At 34.5% G+C, this 18,392-nt stretch overlaps 2 protein-coding genes across 3 annotated transcripts; one reads left to right on the top strand and one right to left on the bottom strand.

Annotated features, from left to right (window-relative positions):
• Positions 1 to 2,456: 2,456 nt before the first annotated feature.
• Positions 2,457 to 10,535, top strand: LOC139863056 (uncharacterized). Its single transcript, XM_071851702.1, has 14 exons — positions 2,457 to 2,706; positions 3,351 to 3,409; positions 3,621 to 3,729; positions 3,906 to 4,012; positions 4,127 to 4,195; positions 5,178 to 5,735; positions 6,025 to 6,572; positions 6,963 to 7,027; positions 7,105 to 7,184; positions 8,433 to 8,537; positions 8,635 to 8,774; positions 8,847 to 8,975; positions 9,554 to 9,706; positions 10,226 to 10,535. Exons 1-14 carry the CDS (start codon positions 2,517 to 2,519, stop codon positions 10,389 to 10,391), a joined length of 2,478 nt encoding a protein of 825 aa, XP_071707803.1. The 5' UTR covers positions 2,457 to 2,516; the 3' UTR covers positions 10,392 to 10,535.
• Positions 10,536 to 11,341: 806 nt separating this feature from the next.
• Positions 11,342 to 14,419, bottom strand: LOC139863057 (calmodulin-binding receptor-like cytoplasmic kinase 2). 2 transcript variants are annotated; one of them, XM_071851703.1, is made up of 6 exons: positions 14,115 to 14,419; positions 13,242 to 13,486; positions 12,947 to 13,115; positions 12,408 to 12,497; positions 11,979 to 12,280; positions 11,342 to 11,888 (listed from the first exon to the last, which is right to left on the bottom strand). In XM_071851703.1, the coding sequence occupies exons 1-6, from the start codon at positions 14,377 to 14,379 to the stop codon at positions 11,682 to 11,684; spliced, it is 1,278 nt and encodes a 425-aa protein (XP_071707804.1). In that variant the 5' UTR covers positions 14,380 to 14,419; the 3' UTR covers positions 11,342 to 11,681. The 2 variants fall into 2 exon arrangements, with proteins under 2 accessions (XP_071707804.1, XP_071707805.1); XM_071851704.1 differs by having other exon boundaries at positions 13,242 to 13,477.
• Positions 14,420 to 18,392: the final 3,973 nt, after the last annotated feature.

The raw sequence follows: 18,392 nt of genomic DNA, 5'->3' as shown, positions 1-18,392 counted from the left end.
AAGACGAAAGTGAGTATATAGTCCCACTTTTAAACTCTAAATATTTCGGGATGAGAATACATGTATTTTATGTTTTACGATATGGACACAAGTAACTGAAAAATATATTCTACGTTGAGTTGTACCACTGGCATACTTCCCTGTAGCTTGGTAACTGTTATTTACAGCGGTATTGTAAACGCGAATCCTGTTGATAGATCTATCGGGCCTGACAACCCCAACCGGACTGGACGACCAGTATTCAACGGTTGCACAGTACTTCGTTTCGTGACTACACTTGGTACGGTGTAGTAAGATTTCATATTAAAGGGAATATGCGACGTGATTAATTGTTAAGTATGGTTACCAAGTGCTCAACCACTTAGAATATTTTTATTGAAATGTTTACATACGAAATCTTGTGGTCTATATATATATATTGCTGCCGGCATTAAACCTATATCTCACCAACTTTATGTTGACATTTTAAAGCATGTTATTCTCAGGTATGAATTAAGTCTTCCGCTGTGCATTAGCTCGTACTAAGGATACTACTTGAGGCCATTAAGGACTTTTATCATAAGGCGTTGCATTCGAGTCATTGAAGTTCATAGAGACTATTATTAAGTAAATGGCGATTTAGGTCATTTGAATATTATGAAATGTCAGGCGAATATGTCAATTCTGGATGTAACTATAGATTGCCTTATAAGAATAAATGCAACGTTTGAAATATGTATCATATAGAGGACAAGTACCTCGCAATGTTATCAACTATTGTAATTCGTTTGTAATCAATATGGACAACGTCCGGATGATTAGTTTCGGATCCTTTCATTAATTTATACGTATGGTCCCTATGTGATACTTCATATATTGTAAAGAGATGTAATAGCAAGGTTGTAAAAGTCGCGAGTCGGGGACGCATCGGTCGAAACCTAAAAAGGACGCGTCGGCCGAGTTGGGGGACGCGTTGTGGACGCATCGGTTGTTAACCAACGTTGACTTTATTAATAAATTCTTATATATATATATATATATATATATATATATATATATATATATATATATATATATATATATATATATATATATATATATATATATATATATATATATATATATATATATATATAAAATAGTTGATTATGTACTATTTCTTAAATAAGAACTTGAATTAAAAAACAATCAAACTTCAAACTCAATTAATGTTACCGAGTACATAATCAATAAGGACACAGAGAAAAGAGCGGCTCAAAAAATGAAAACAAACCCTAATTTTAAAATATATCAGATTTTGACAAAAATTTGATTGACTTTGATCGTTTTTGACCAACTTTGACCTTCTTTGACAGACTTTGACCGAACTTTTAGCTTTAACCGTCTTTTGAGTCGTTTTCAGAAAAAACGGAACGGAGAACCCAAAAGAACGACGCATCGGCCGACGCGTCGGCCAAGTCGGCCGACTTTTACAACACTGTGTAATAGTAATCTTAAAATCATGAGTTTTTGTGATTACCTTATATAACATGTTATAACGTTACAAACATATCACAAATACTTTCCGCATCAATGCGCGGCTCAATCACACTCGTTATAACTATTATACTGATCATCCGAATGATTTGGGCAAAACCCATTGTATCCGATCGTTAAATGTAGCACCGACCATGTTTGACCCATGAACTAGTTTTGTAGGGTAAATAAAAACTTACATGTTTATTCACTTTTTAAGGGTCGTCATTAAGGTGTACAACACTTTTATAAAATTTTATAACCGCTACTGAAATTAAATAAATAATGGATATGTAAAATTGTTTATTCACGTTAATGACAATGTTTAAGGCCTTTATCAAAAAAAATTTAATTTTTTTTTTCTCTTAAAAATTAAAATAATTGAAAATAATGTATAACACCGGGAGTGATTTTTATAGACCTATTTTTACCAATACATAAATTTTTTCATTAAACTTCTAATTATATCTTTAGATTAATTCAAAAAATTGAACTACATAAGTAAAATAAGTAAGTAAAATAATTAAGTGTATAATACTACTAAGTTTATGTATATGGACTAAAATGATCGTATGTATGTAACGGATTTCAGAAAGGGTGATGATATGTACATAACCATTTTTTACACATACACAACCAAACATACTTTACAGTGTTATACAATACAATACTTTAAAGCATATTTAGGTGTGTACGTGTAAAAATCTGTATACATATCAATCCGTTTTCAGAAAACGGAGGTTAAGAACGAGTCAATGTCACTCTGAGTCAATATGACTCACTCAATAATTTATTTAATTGATTTCTTTCAAGGGTTTTCACACAAAATTCACACCAAACTCAAATTTTAAACACTTTTATATATCTCATTTATTGATGATTGATTAACACACGAATGTATTTTTATGTATCTATCATTAGATTGTATTATCAATTAAGTTAAGAGAAAAATAGTACATTCCTTAAATGGTTGCTACCCATTTCTCAATTTTGTAAAAGAATCAGCTGAAAATAGATTCAAAATGGATAATAAATCCAATTATTCGATCCTTGGTTGTCATTATTCGAATCAAGTTTGCTTTTTTATTTGTTTTTGTTGTTGTTGTTGTTGTTTTTACGATATTTATGCTGTTCCGTACGATTCTTTCACTATTTCAAGCTTTACTTATGGTAGAACTGTCCTCAAACCTTATGATTGGCGATATATTAGAGGTAATTTTTTACTTAATAACTTTTTTTTTTTTAATTATTTGATTGTTTGATCAGTTAACTTGTGAGTCAAATTTATATTTATGAAATTGAAAATGGAATTGCTTTGATTTTTGTGTGTTTTGCATTTGGGTTGATGCTTAGTATCAATTTAAGCTATGGGTTATGAATTGTTCAATAAAAGTAATCATCTTTGTAATCAATTGAATATTAGTTCTTGATTTTAATGATGATAGACATAGACATGGTAAGTTCAAAGTCAAATTTTGAATTTTTCAAGTTAAAGTTTTAGCTTGATATGATTTGCCCTTTGATCCTTATACTTTATGATTTCAGCTGCAGTCCTGTGCTTATTGAAAGAATACAACTATTCAATAGTTTTTAAAGAACTAATAACCATTTGCTATTAATCCTTAATGTATTAAACCTAGAGTGTGAGCTGTTACACAACCAATCGTGCTTTACAGTATTGTACTGTACAACACTATAAAGCACGATTGGTTGTGTACGTAACAAAAATGGTTGTGTACATATCACTTCCCTAAGTTTAATGATGAGAGTTTCTGTTAACTTAGTTTAATTCACAATATTTAATCTTTGTTTTAGTTTTATTATATTTATGATTATCCTCGTGTTTATTACTGCAGTTGATTTGCCAACTGGTTTCTCTTCAATGACTGTATCGTTAGAATCGGATGTACACCTTGTAAGTATGATCGGCTGTATGAGTACATTACCAAAAGCGCCTATCTTGTAGGTTCCATATTTATTTCTTGTTTACATCAAGTAAACATTCCCTGCAATGGCATTTGTGTTTCGTATATTAATAGACATATAAACAATGCTAACAAAATGTAAGTATTAAATGGCTTTAACGTATAAGATTTGCTTACTGTTATTGTTTAAATGGTTTTCAGGATACAAATAGTATAATGATGTCAGATAAAACGAATCTACCGATGATATGTGCTCGTGAAGGCAGCCTTCCTTCGCCTGATACATATAATACTTCTTTTATTGGTTTAGGTACAACATTAGTATTGCCTTGTTTTTGTTTAAAATGCCCAATCGTGTTTTCATTTACTCTCAAGTATATGATTGTTAGATGGTTAAACAAATGCATAGTCAAAATGTTCATCAAGCTCGAATGATTTTTCAATTTAGAATTCTATTAACATGTTCTTTTATTTGTTTGCTATCAGTGTTGGGTCCCATTTTAAATGGATCTTTGGCAATGGAAGGTCTTCAGTTTGCAGAGAAATGTTATCCTATGCAGAAAAATATTCTGATAAGACTAACAAACGAGCAGGTCAACTTCTCTGTCTTTGTTTTCACATTTGGAATATAATTGTATTTGTATATAATTAAAAATAAATATACTATTTATTCTTAGTTGGTAACAAAACTCGAAATTTTTCTACAGATTTCTCCGGGAGTGTGGTACTTTGGTTTATTTAATGGCATTGGATCTGCTAGGACTCAATCAAAGATGGTAATCAATATTATCTCAAATAGTTGACTGCTTTATGTGTGAAATATTGAACCGTACAAGTACACAATACAGTGGCGGATCTAGGATTCATAGTCATTGGTGTCACTAGTTAAAAGTACAAAAAAATTTACACTATCCAGTGGTGTCACACAAAAAAATTTACACTATTCAGTGGTATCACTAGTTAAAAGCCCAAAAAAATTTCCACTGCAACGCGTATATCATTCTTAGCCCATGCTACCACGGAGTGTAAATAGGTCCGCCCTTCACACAATACTAATCCAACTTTTGAGTAAGCTATTTACGAGTTGTATACATGTATGCATAAAACAATCTCAAGATAGTCTAGTGGTTGAGGTCCTAATATCCTTAGGTCCTGGGTTCAAACCTCGGGTTGGCCACATAAAGGGTCGGAAACTGTCACAAGATAACCTGATTAGGTCGCTTACATTTGAGTAAATATACTCGCCCTCCCTAGGTAGCCTGAAGATGGAAAATCATATTCAAATACATGTATGCATAAGATACAATTTTGTTTATTTGGGTGACACTAATCTGTTTGAAAGATTGCCTTAATCAAAAGTATTAGTTACAAGTTTGTGCACCAAATTGAATCAACAAAATGCCACCTTATTATGCCATTGTTTTTGTGAAGTGGCCCATGAATTTGCAAGATATACTAAAAGACAATAAAATCCGTCAGAAGTCAACTTTTTAAAAAAAGCATATTCGCATAAAAATCAACTTTCGTAAAATAAACAAATCGACTTGGAAAAAATTTATCGAGGTAATCCCATTTCCCCTTAAAAAAGTATTTCTCACGTATTATCATTTAAGTTACTACACAATGTATAAGTTGTACAAATTTGACCACCGTGCATCATATAAAAAGGACGGTGTTGCTCATTTTGAGACGCAATACTTTAAAAAATGGATCATGATTAATTTCAATTATAATCATGTCTTGGTCTTGTCGTTGCAGATAAATCGAGGTTCGGGGTATTCATTTAGTGGGAATGTGAGTGTTGAAGGTTGTTTTAGCCCGTTCGTCTCGGGTGAGTTCTGCAACCAGACAATCGAGCATCTTTCGTGCGTTGACCAAAATTCAACTCAAGGAATAATCACGTCTTGTACAAATGATGGTGCAAGTTCTTGTTTTCACACCAATGAATCTAAATTCTACTCTTTGGACTTGTTTGGAGTTTCGGAAGAGATCATGATATCCGCAAGCAACGTTACGTTCAACCAAACGCAATCAAACGGTACAAATAATGGTAGTAAAATTATATTAATGTGTTATGCTCGATATGGTGGTATATCATCATCATTCACACATGATTATTCGGGTGATATAAATAGTTCGCCTTTGGTAATACGATCCCCAAAGGTTGGTCAGTGGTATATTACCATTATACCCCTCAGCCACTCAAACAACTCATTAGTGAACATGAATGTATGCTACTCATTGGAGTTGAAGTTGCTACGTTGCCCTATAGACAAGGCTGGATTAAATTGTACGTGGGAGAGGTACATGCTTCAGGTTAGTTAATTCTCTATCGATCAAGTTATTTAATCATGAAATCTTAATTTTAAAAATATAAATATAACGAATATTCATTGTCACTGAATTATGTGCTTTATGCCAATTTGGAAATAGTTGTTAGTTAAAAAAGTTCATTAAAAGTGGCTCTTTTGACCCAATTATTAATAAATGGTTGAATTCGGGTTATGCTGATGGGTTTACGAAATATAAAATGGGACCCACATCTAATTCCTCGGTCATTTGTTCTTTTTAATTGATTCTTACAGAAGATGCATGGAATATGCAGACAATTCTAAGGAAGAGTTCCTCCGTACCTTTTGAATCGTATTATTTACCCATCAGCGATAAAGTTACGTCAAACACTGCAAATTTCCTTCTCGAACCGCTCCTTGGCAACTCGTCACTTGCTCAAAATCAAAGTCAAAGTCAAAGTTTTGCTTGGACGTATTTCCTGGTAGACATCCCTGCAGGTGCATCTGGAGGAAGTATTCACGTTCGTTTAAATTCTGATACGAAAATAACTCATCAAATATATACATCATACGGTGGACTACCGTTTGAAGATAAATGGGATTATTTTTATGCAAACTCTACGAGCAATAGTAATGGTTCTATGTTCTATAAGTTGTACAATTCAGATGAGAAGACTATTAGTTTTTATATCCTGTATGTTAGAGGAGGAACATGGAGTTTTGGTGTTAAACATTTGACATCTGAGAGTCAAAGTCAAAGTCAAACTACCATGTCAATTTCAGTTGAAAGATGTCCAAAAAGGTGCTCGTATCATGGAACATGTCAAAATGTTGTTGAAATGAGTGGGTTATCTCTATACAGGTATCAATGTTCATTTTTTTCCATAGATTTTAAAATTATATGCTAAATTAATACTCCGTATTTTTTAACTAACAAGTTAAAGCGTCAAGTTGGTTGAACTTGCAACTGTCAAACGGTTAAAAGTCTCACAAAGCGTATTTTAGAATGCATGCAACCTCTAACTTTTCTTTAATCCAAATTTTGGCTATTATTGTGTCGAAGTTATATAGGTTTTTCATTAAATTCAAAATGTTAAGAAAAAATAAAAGGTATTTGTGGGTCATCTTGTGGGTCATCTTGATCGATATCAACCAGAACTAAGACGTTTTCCTTTTTGGCTCGTCACCTAAAACACCCACCAGTTCATTCTGCAGTAACTTAGATTTTGACATGCTGCTGCATTTATGTCAGCTATTGTTCATGTGATCGTAACCATGGTGGATTTGATTGCAGTGTTGAAATCGTCTCACATCGGGGTAAACGTCATTTAATCATCCTTATCCTTATGGTTTTTATTTTATATGCAACTAAAAAGCGTGCACCTTTTTTGTAGGCCATATATGGCAATCGGTTTCCCTTATTGCGTCAAATGCCGCGTTTGTATTTCCGGCATATTGGGCTCTCCGGAAGAAGGCAAGTATATTATGACTATTTGTTAAATAATAGAATTCCCCGTGGGTATAACGTATTATTAATCAACATATATAGAGTACAATGAATCCCTAAACCTAATTAAATCGTAATGGACCGATCCCTAAACCTAATTAAACACATATAGGAATGAAATTGGTGGGAAGTTTTAGGAAGATATGGGGGAAAAAAATATAGTATATGGAAATAAGAATTCTCCTTTTATTAATAAAGTAACAACCAAGAAACAATTACGTAGTAAGCTAGAGAGCTTTTTATTTTGGTAAAGATTTGGAAAATAAGAAGGTAGAGGGTGATAGGAATTACTATATAGAAAGAATTCTAGAATATCTAGATCAAAAGAAAAAAGATTTAGAAAAGGAGGAGAAAAAATTGAAGATGGTTGCATAAAGTCGCTGGTCGGAGCATGCGACGGCACAAATTATCGTGTTTCTTTCTAGTCGGAAACGAAAATACATTGAAGATAGCTAAGAACACGTGGATGTAGTTGAGTTCTTTTTTTTTATATATAGAAAGAATAAGGGATACGTGTTTTGTATCAATAAATTGATGATACGTTTGATGTTTTGGAAAATCAACAACCAAGGAGGACATGTGATGATTTTTCTTTAAAAGTTTGTAAGGGATCGGAAGTTCATAATGAAACGGAAGTCGTACTTTTGTTTGTTTTTTTTTTTTTGAAAGAAATATTGAAGAAAGTTTGTTATTGATAATTCACGGATGGAGAGCGCGTAAAGAAAGAGAGTAAGAAAAGCGGCGACAGACCGTTATGCGGTGGCGGCGGCAGACCAGATTTGGTGGCTGCGGCAATCTGATACCATGTTAAATAATAGAATTTCCCGTGGGTATAACGTATTATTAATTACCTATATATATAGAGTACAATGAATCCCTAAACCTAATAAAATCCTAATGGACCAAGCCCATATATGTAAACGGGTTGGACCATATTTACATTCTAATACTATTGAGAGCATAAGACACGTTATTCATGTTCAAATTTGTTACTAGTTCTATCCTTAGAATGATGTTTTACTTGCACACCAAATTACGACAAAAAGAAACTTTTTATACTTATGTCAATTTACATCATTCCAGTCTGGGAAGGTTACAATTCACTTGTGTGTACCAGTCCATAGCGTTTCAACGACCCATATTGAATCTCCAGTTAAAAGTTACATTTTGACTTTTTATTTAAGAGTATGATTTGAACATATAATGTTGCTGCAGGCATTTGCTGAGTGGGTGTTATACACATCTAGTGGAATTTCGAGTGGGTTATATCATGCATGCGATGTCGGCACGTGGTGTGCTTTATCATTCCATGTCCTGCAGGTACAATTTTTATTTTATTTTCTCTAAATAATATTTGTCATTGGTTCTGTATCAAGTAATCAAGTAATTGACTTTGTATATCGGTGTATTTATTCAGTTCATGGATTTTTGGCTTTCATTCATGGCTGTGGTAAGCACTTTTGTATACTTAGCTGATATTGATGAAGGGTCAAAAAGGACAATTCATACAGTTGTTGCCATTCTTACGGCTCTTATGGCTGAAAACGGAGCTACCAGGTAATTTTTCACGTGCATACGCTTTTTTTGCTTCTATGATTTCAATCGGTTTTAATACTTACGTTTTCGCAGATCCTCCAACATTATCCTTGTTATAGCAATTGGAGCAACGGGTCTTTTTGTCGGATTTTTAATAGAGTTTTTTAGGCATTATAGGAGGTTTTCCTTTTCCGTCGAACTCTTCCTAAATCTACTTCATAGGTGAGATTTTATATCCATTTCCGATTTTCGTTAATAAAATAATTTGATATTTCATGGGGGAAACGTGGTAGCTTTCAGATTCAAAATTGGTATGAATTATGTTCAAGGTTGTAATAGTTGCGAGTCTGGGACAAGTTGAACGTTGACCAACGTTGACTTTTAATTGAATTAATTGAACGTATATATATTAGACATAAATATAGCAAATATAAAACATTATTATTTCAAATATAGATATAGGGCACAAAATCTAATTTTTAAAAATATTAAATGTGTGACAAACTTTGACTTAGACCCAACGCAGCCCGACTCAGTCCGACTTTGACCCGACTTTTTAGGCGTTTTTGGGCAAAACAAGACGAGTTTGTTTCCAAACCGACAAGTTGGCCGACTTTTACAACAGTGATTATGTTATCTAACTTCATTAACTTTCTTTTGCAATTTCTTCTTTAGTTCTTTTCTTCTTCTCTTTCACGTGTGTGAAAACAAATGTAGTTGATCAAATTCTGGCGCAAGCTATAAGGTTTGATATAAGTTCAAAGCTTAAAATCAGCACGTATTACATATTAATTTTGCAGGTGGCAAACGATAAAAGAATGGTGTCGTAATATAATAAAAACGATTCTTAAACGTTTTCGGTGGGTGTTTGTGGTTGCCGGATTTGCTATATTGTCAATGGCTGCCATAAGTTGGCACCTAGAATCAACCAATAGTTATTGGTTTTGGCACAGGTGAGTTTATGACTACTTTTAAGTAATTGCAGTTAATACATTTAAGGCTAAACCCTCATCCGTTTACCCGTTTACTTATGAGAAGTGTTGTAAAAAACGGCCGAGGCGGGCGTTGCGACGGGTTTACTTGCGTACCATCGCATCGGATCTAGAAACGGGTAAAAAAAGGTCAACGATTTAACAACGGTCAACAACGGGAAAAACGATAAAAAAAGGGTCAAATACCTTAAAAAACGGTTGAGACGTGGTCGAGACGGATTTTGACCAAAATTGACTTTTAATATATATTTTAAACATAAACATTAAAAAGTTAACGTTAGTCAGCATCCGTCTCTACCCCGTCTTGACCGTTGCAACGCTCCAAGGTCCCGACCGTCTCGGCCCCGTCTCACGTCTTTTACAACCTTGCTTATAAGGCTAAAGCCTCATCAGTTTACGCGTTCAACATTTGTTCGTTTACCGTTGTCCGTTTATTTTTTAGGCCAATTTAATGTTTTGACTGCACAATTTGTGTTGCAGTATGTGGCATGTATCGATATACACTTCGTCCTTCCTTTTCCTCTGCTCAAAAGTAAATGCAATCACTTGTGCAAACCAAGAAACTCGAAACAACAACTACGAGTTGACTAGACAAAACTCCCTCTCAACAAGTCAAGACCAACCAGAAACTAGCCAAGTTAGGTAGATGTATAATTTATCAAAATTTTTTCTTCATGTTGATGTTGTTGTGCGAGGTAAGCTAGACATGTAAATGTAAGGTTCAGTGAACATGATACAACAAGTTACAATATCTTTTTGGGGGTGATTTATGTAAACTAGGTATAGTGAATTCACAACTTCATATTACTATATATAGTTGGTTTACATGGTACATTAACACATACTTTGAAATTAGAACACTTAGAATGATAAAAGTTATGTTTGGTTTATCTAACGAGCAGGGGCGGAGGGGGCGGAGGGAGGGGGGTCAAGTGGGGTCAGCCGCCCCCGACGATTTCGAAATTTTAGTGTAAATTTTTTCGGTTTTTCGATTTTGCCAAAGGTGGAATTTTTTTTTTTTTTTTGCCCCAAACCCTTCATATTTTGCCCAAAAGCCTTCATATTTTTGTCCTAAAACCTTCGTATTTTGCTCAAAAGCCTCTAAATTTTGCTCAAAAAACTCTATATTTTGTCCCAAAACCTTCATATTTTGTCAAAAAAAAATAAAAATTCCTTACGTTTTAAAAAAAAAATTGCCTCCGGTGAAATTTTTTTCTGGATCCGCCACTGCTAGCGAGAATTAAGGCCCTATAGTCTAATGTACTCAGCTTATACATATTACTCTCTGACTATTTCTAATCCATCTCAACCATAAAATTTGAACATGAGAAAGAGCTCTAACGATTGAGTTGTCTTGTTTAACACTCGAATGATTACAACTATGGTAATTATTTAATTAGAATATATACATGGCTTCTAATACATGACAAATGTTATAGCATAGAATGTATCTAAACCTTGATTAAAAATTTGAACTTTCAATATTTTTATTATAAATATATCAATATAACATATCAATTTACTGTTCACAACATTAAAATAATGGTGAAAGGGTAGTTTCGTCTTTAGACATCAATCTGATTGCAATCAACCATATAAAAGCTAAATATGAATATTATCAAATTCAATATATTCAAGTTTTAGTGACCATAAAATATGTAGTTATGTACAAAGAATGAAATTTATGTTTGCTTTTTTGAGTATATACCTCAATCAAGCCTCAACAAAACAAAAAAAAAAAAAAAAAAAAAAAAAAAAAAGACATGCAAAAACCCCTGACCAATTTATGAAAATGTTTGAGGCAGCTACACCTCCATTCGTCTATGACTATGCTATTGTTTTGTGACGACTGCCATATAAAGACGTGATCGACAAATTCAACAAACAGATCCGCGAATGTTTGGCACCTTCGCAATAAAGAAAGAACAACACCGTATCAAACCAACAATTCTCTGTACTCCTTTCGAATGTTCCACAAAACCTCAGCACATCTCCTCATGCTCGGCCTGTTCTGTCGATGAGACGCAACACACTGTAACGCAAGTTCTAAAATCTTCTCGAGAGCCAAAAAATTAGCATCCGAATTTTCAAGTTTTGGATCCAATACCGATATTGCATCCCCATCTGTAAACTTCTTCATTGCCTATCATATCCATCAATATATTTAAAAACAGCAAACACTACAAAGTTCTAGTATCAAAGAAAGGGCAGTTTAGTCTTTTTGAGTACATACCCATTTAGCCGTTACACGCTCATTAAGTTCCCGTTTAGCTTCAATAGGTCTTCGACCAGTGACTAGCTCCACAAGCAATATACCAAATGAATAAACATCACTTTTTTCGGTAAGTTGATATGTCCTGAGGTATTCAGGATCTAAGTACCCTGCAGTCCCTTTAACCTGAGTGGATACATGGGTCTGACCCAATTCAGCATCGGCTGCTAGCCGTGCAAAACCAAAGTCAGCAACCTTGGCTCGTAGTTTTTCAGTCAGTAGGATATTTGAAGACTTGATATCCCTATGGATTATAGGATGATCTGCATTCAAGTTATCATAATCATATATTCCGTATCAAGGACTTGTAAACTTTGTTCAACATATATTATCAATCGTTTGAAGTTATAGACCAAATAAATGTGTCGGATATATGGAGACAAGAACCACCTGTGTACGTGTGCAGATAAGTAATAGCGTGAGCTACATCTATAGCAATATCCAGACGAGATCCAAAACTAAGAACATTTCCGTATAAACCTGCATTTGTTAAGAAGTTTGAAAATATTATTTATGTAATTTAATCTTTAGTTATTAGTCCTTAAAGCGAACATATAACAGATTTAACTAATAGATAGATTGCAATAATCAAGTTCTTACACCAAACGCTATAAGATATTTCCTGTAAAGGATGACGAGTATTTATACTCTAAAGTACGCGATCTAACTGAATTATCCAATGACTATTTCCGACCCTTTTCATGACCATTCCAGTATACGCTACTAGTGAGGTTTGAACGAGAGACATCTAGTGAGGATATCATAACCCCAAACACTAGGCTATCTTGGGATGGTTAATCATGATCTTACACCAAAATTAACTAAAGATTAAATTACAAAGTGAAACTTAAAATCATAATTTGGGTGTATCAAGTTCTTACACCAAAAATACGATTTTGAGTTTCATTTACAAGTAAGAAACAACTCACATTCTAAGTGTTCCCGAAGTGTCCCATTAGGAACGTATTCAACAACGATGATTCTTTCATCTACGTGGTGCAAGTATCCGTAACATTTTACAAGATTCAAATGCTCCACCTTTGTTAAGGCCTGGACTTCACTCTGGAACTCACCTCCTAGATTCTTGTCATAGATACTCTGCACATAAATCAAAACGAAGCAAGTAACAAATACTATAATTTACGTCAATTTTCACCAGTTATCTTAATTGTACCCTAAATGCTCATCGTATGAAGATGTATGTATTGCATTGTATTATCTGACCTTTTTGGCACGTTTCACAGCAACTAATGTTCCATCTTGAAGCTGACCTTTATACACGGTCCCAAATCCGCCTTGTCCAACTTTAAGAACAGGAGAAAAATTCTTTGTTGCCTTATGAATTTCAGCCATAGTGAACTTTGTACTTCCAGGCTCTTTCATGTGTGTTGAATCATTCTTGGTTGCATATATGCTACGATGCGTTCCTTGTTTCTTTCCTTCTGTAGAATCAGAAGCCCCTGAAACATCTATCAAATCAAACAATTTAACTCTATGGCTATATTTGATTGCCTTTGAGTGATTTCTTTTTTAGATCAGTATGTTAGGGGTCACTGACGGGTTCCACACTATGCGGAGTACCAACCACCCGATCTTATCCTTTAACATCTGCTAGGGTACCTATTCAAATCGAATACGGGTCACGTATTTCGAGGGAAGTAAAACCCCTGGTGAGAATCAAACCCGGTCATGATCTTCGATTCTCCCTTGGATCCGGGACACGTATTCTAAGACCGAATACCACTCAGCTAACTGTTCGGTGGTATTGCCTTTGAGTGATTGAGGCATTCAGATTTTGAAATATTCAACACTTATTACATTATGCATAACAACTTAATCCGTATTATAACTTCTTATATCCGTTCTGTTCATCTTTAACATGTGTGACAAATAATTAAATATTTATAAACATGAACAACTTAAACAAAACTATATACTCACATTTTACTTGTAGAAAAAGCATTCAAATGATATTATTGAATTTATATTTCAACAGTCAATATTTAATGTTTTACATGATATAACTTTTACTGCAAAAAGTACAAGTGATCAACATATAATCACAAGATTAAAATTAGATCTCTTAATTATAGTCACCTGATGTTGAAGTGAAGGCATCTGAGCCACCAAAACCCGAAGAGCTATGATGACGTGTCTCTTTCTCCGGTGGAGTAAAACACGCGACAAAAACTTCGGCTACGGATCTGGCAGCAACTTTGACTCGGTTCCGGTGAGAAGTTGACTTTTCCGATGATAATTCAGTCGAGTTAGTTGAGTAACTGGAGCTACGAGACGGCGATGGAGGATAGTTGAAACGGTCAGGTGTAGACATGTCGGAGCTATCTTTCCGGCGACCGTACATTATATGTGGAAGAGAGAAAAATGGCGGGTAGATGTGGTAATGTATAGACGCTGATTGATATGCGAAGACTTTAATTTTTTTAAGTAACGTGTGGCTTGGTAAACGCTGACGTGGATTGTCAAGCTGGATATTAACATCCCACTTGCTATTTATGTTCAAACAAATAAATAAATAAATTTAAATAAATTACATTATACGAGGAGTATTTCAATTTCAATATAAATTACTGTAATTAGGTTTTGACTATGTTAACCAAATCCTAGTTTTAATTCTGTTTATATTCTATAACAATAATATATAACATATTTATCTTTGAAATCATTAAATTTATATATTGTTATATTATTTATTATTTACGTATGATATCTAAGCTTCATTAAATGTATTTAACTTATGCTTGTAAGCTTGTAAAACATAAGTTAAAATATTTTTGAAACTATTTATAAGAGAATATATATGATATCACCAGGCTTTACAAATTGCACATTCACAAAAAATAAATAATTATAAGGAAAATAAAAAGGGCCAAAGCTTTAACATTATTAGATAGTTTTACAAGTATAACAATGATTAAAAAGTTAAAACTTTTTGGCAATATGATATATGATCGGCTAACTCTGTGATTTAAGCAACATGTAGGTTTCTCACACCAAAGAAAGGTTAATGAAGTCATATTCAAAATTTGGTAAGTTTAGAGATTCTTACATGCCACTTCAGTTAATAAAAATTTGGTTGCAACATCTTAGTCAAAATACATAAGTGGCCCACACAGACGTGCATAACTTGGTGGTACAGTATAATAAAACACTGCATTAGAATTTACAAAATCCATCATAGTGTCGGTGTATTTCAGTTATCAGATAGTTGGGGAATTTTAAGACAGTTAATTAAGTCTTAATCATTGATTCATATGTGATATGATGCTTAATCTTAAAACCAGGGCAAACAACATACTTTGAAAGGCAAACACCATAATGAGTTAAAATAGTGAAAAATACTGTGGTTAGCAGAAATAGCACACTAAACATCACACATCATACATAGACGTCCGAGATTATAAAATTTTAAAACATGATTAACAAGATACTATAGCAAAAGAAAAACTTGAGTTAGTAATAAAGACAAGTTATTTTAATGAATTGTGAACAATGAATTGCAGATAAATGTTAGCCCATATTTATTATTAGCTCATGTTTTGTATGTGTTGGGTTCAGCCCTCTAGATATTGTTAGGGTTATCATTTATTTATACATATGTACTGTACAATGATTTGGCAATGAAATACAATCAATTTAATCTTCAACATGGTATCGAGCCTGATTATTTAGGTTTTTTCCCCCCTCTTTTTTGCCGATCTTCCAAATAATCGGCTACCACCGATAACATCAATCACTCACTGAAACTTCTTCTGCTATTTTTTTCTTCACTCTCAATTTCAATTGCACAGCTTCTCAATTAATTATAATCCACGTGTTTGATTTTTGGGGCTCACATCTCATATTTGCTGACACATTCTTCGTGGCTCTACAAACCTATAACGATAAATAAGGATGGGTAGAAGCCACGTAGCATTGCAAAAAGGTCATATTTATTCAAGTTAAATTCATCTCACGCAAATATGAACGTTTCCGACAATAGCAGTTGTAGATCTACCAACTCAGAAGCCCAATTACTTGAAGTAATTCAGGCCCAAAATCGTATTATATCCCAACAACAGGCCTAATGCCTTTACACAGCCTATCCCACTTGATCTACTGATTATGGTGCTACCGGGTGGCACATGGACACGGGTGTGTCTTCACATCTTACCTCTTGTATTAATAATCTTAGTACTTTTTTAATAATTGTAAATATTCATCTGTAGCCGTTGGTAATGGGAACACCATTCCCGTCACTAACACCGGCCATAGCTTGTTACCCATTGTCCACCGTCCGTTACATTTAAATAATGTACTTGTAACCCCTAGCATCATTAAAAACCTCATATATGTTCGTCAATTTACACGTGATAATCTTGTTTCTGTTTAATTTGATCCTTTTAGTTTTTCTGTGAAAGATTATCTAACGCGTCGTCTGCTTTTCCGATGTGATAGCACCGGGGATCTCTACCTACTTACATCACCCACCTCTCACTCTTCTCAGCAAGCTTTTCTCACCAGTCCGATTACATGGCATCAGCGTCTCGGACATCCCGGACATGATGTTTTACGAAGACTCATTTCTAATAAAGATATTATTTGCAATAAATCGTCGTCCCTTGTTCTTTGCCATGCCTGTCAACTTGGCAAACACGTGTGACTCCCTTTTTCCGTTTCTAGCTCTAATGTTAATGCTACTTTTGATATTATCCATTCGGATTTATGGACATCTCCTTTTCTAGTCTTAGTGGTTTAAAATATTATATTATATTTCTTGATCAATTTTCGCATTATGTATGGGTTTTTTCGTTACGTAATAAATCTGATGCGCTTAACACGTTCATACCGTTTCGTACATTTGTTCGTACTCAATTTAACAAAGAAATCAAAGCTTTTCAATGTGATAATGGGGTGAATTCGATAACACTGCTTTCCATCAACTTCTTCAAACTAATGGTATTCAATTCCGATTCTCCTGCCCCCACACCTCTCAGCAAAATGGAAAATCCGAACGCATGCTCCGCACCATTAATAATCTCATCAGCACGAACCTCTTTCAAGCTCATCTTCCACCCACTTACTAGATGGAAGCCCTCTACATGGCAGCTTACCTATTTAACATTCTTCCCTCCTCTGCCATCAATCACGACATCCCACACTTTCGTCTCTACAAACATGTAAGACCCTGATTTTCGTTTCAGAAATAACGCGCGCCGCGCAAAACCAGCTGGCAGAACTGGTTCGTCATTTTCAAGTTTTTAAAGGGGCAATTGGGTCATTTCACTTGAGGGTCGGTTTTGAGCCATAAAACTGATCCATGGATCATCCTTATCCTCATTTCACACCACAAACACTCATCTTCAAATCCTAGAGAGAGGAAGAGTTTTAGAGAGATAAAGCTCCATTTGGAGAAGAAGGAGGTTGAGTCGGGTTAAGGTGCAAGAGGCAAGGTTGTTCATCTCGTCAACGGCAACATTGTGGTGGTATTGGTAAGTCTCAACTCCGAATTTCATTTTGTTGATTTGATATTCAAGTTAGGGTTTGAGCTTGTATTGTTGAGAAACCCATTTAGATGACGAAGTGGGTTTATGGTGACTAGTTATTTTTGATACTTGGCAGGTTTTGGGTTGGTTGGCGCTCTGGCCATGATTAGGCTTTGATTTTGGGTGTAATCACTTAGTTTAGTGATTATGGAAGCATTGGAACCCATTTGGGTGTATTTGGTTGACTAATTTTGAAAAGGGTCAAAATTAGGGTTTATGTGTCAAATTGGGTAAGATAAGTGTTTAACACTTATGATCAGGTTTGATTGACGTTATTGGAACCATTATCACTCTAGTTAGTGATTATTGGCGAGATTGGGTATGAATCGTGCTTGGAAGTGCAATTGGGTCAATATGGCACTAGGTTTCATGTTGGGTTGGTTTGTAATCCACCCTAATTGTGTTATTTGTTATGTGTTAAATGGAATAAGTACTTTCCATTGGCGATTGCGGATTTTGGTATTGCATTCATCACAGCGCTAAGGTGAGTGTAGATATATTATATGCGTATGTATGTATAGGATGGGTGCGGCTCGGTAGAGTGATCCTTGCTCAGATTCACTCTACATGTGATGGGAAGATGGATTCTTGGAGTTTTGAGTCCATGTTGTACGCTTATGCGTTTGGGTTACCACCCTTGGGGGTAGTGAGTCTTTGGAGTATACGGATTCACGTTGGCATGTGGGCCAACCCCGTCGATGTTGATGATGTTGAAGAGATGAATCTCGGGTAGTTCGGGTTCACTATGACACGGGTAGTTCGGTCATCCCTATTGATGAGGTGGTGAATCTCGGGTAGTGCGAATTCACTAAGGCACGGGTAGTTCGGCCAA

Source organism: Rutidosis leptorrhynchoides, chromosome 8 (assembly GCF_046630445.1).
Source record: "Rutidosis leptorrhynchoides isolate AG116_Rl617_1_P2 chromosome 8, CSIRO_AGI_Rlap_v1, whole genome shotgun sequence".
NCBI lineage: Eukaryota > Viridiplantae > Streptophyta > Magnoliopsida > Asterales > Asteraceae > Rutidosis > Rutidosis leptorrhynchoides.
Note: the sequence above shows the minus strand (reverse complement) of the source record. Positions and strands in the feature narration are given on the sequence as shown.

What these genes read in the sequence shown, in the direction of transcription:
- LOC139863056 (XM_071851702.1), top strand. Translation starts at nt 2,517, where the DNA reads ATGGATAATAAATCCAATTATTCGATCCTTGGTTGTCATTATTCGAAT. An exon ending in TACTTCTTTTATTGGTTTAG is followed by an intron (nt 3,730 to 3,905) that starts GTACAACATTAG and finishes GTTTGCTATCAG; the next exon opens with TGTTGGGTCCCATTTTAAAT. An exon ending in AGTTATTGGTTTTGGCACAG is followed by an intron (nt 9,707 to 10,225) that starts GTGAGTTTATGA and finishes TTTGTGTTGCAG; the next exon opens with TATGTGGCATGTATCGATAT.
- LOC139863057 (XM_071851703.1), bottom strand. Translation starts at nt 14,379, where the DNA reads ATGTACGGTCGCCGGAAAGATAGCTCCGACATGTCTACACCTGACCGT. An exon ending in TGCCTTCACTTCAACATCAG is followed by an intron (nt 13,487 to 14,114) that starts GTGACTATAATT and finishes TTGATTTGATAG; the next exon opens with ATGTTTCAGGGGCTTCTGAT. An exon ending in ACTTCGGGAACACTTAGAAT is followed by an intron (nt 12,498 to 12,946) that starts GTGAGTTGTTTC and finishes TAACAAATGCAG; the next exon opens with GTTTATACGGAAATGTTCTT.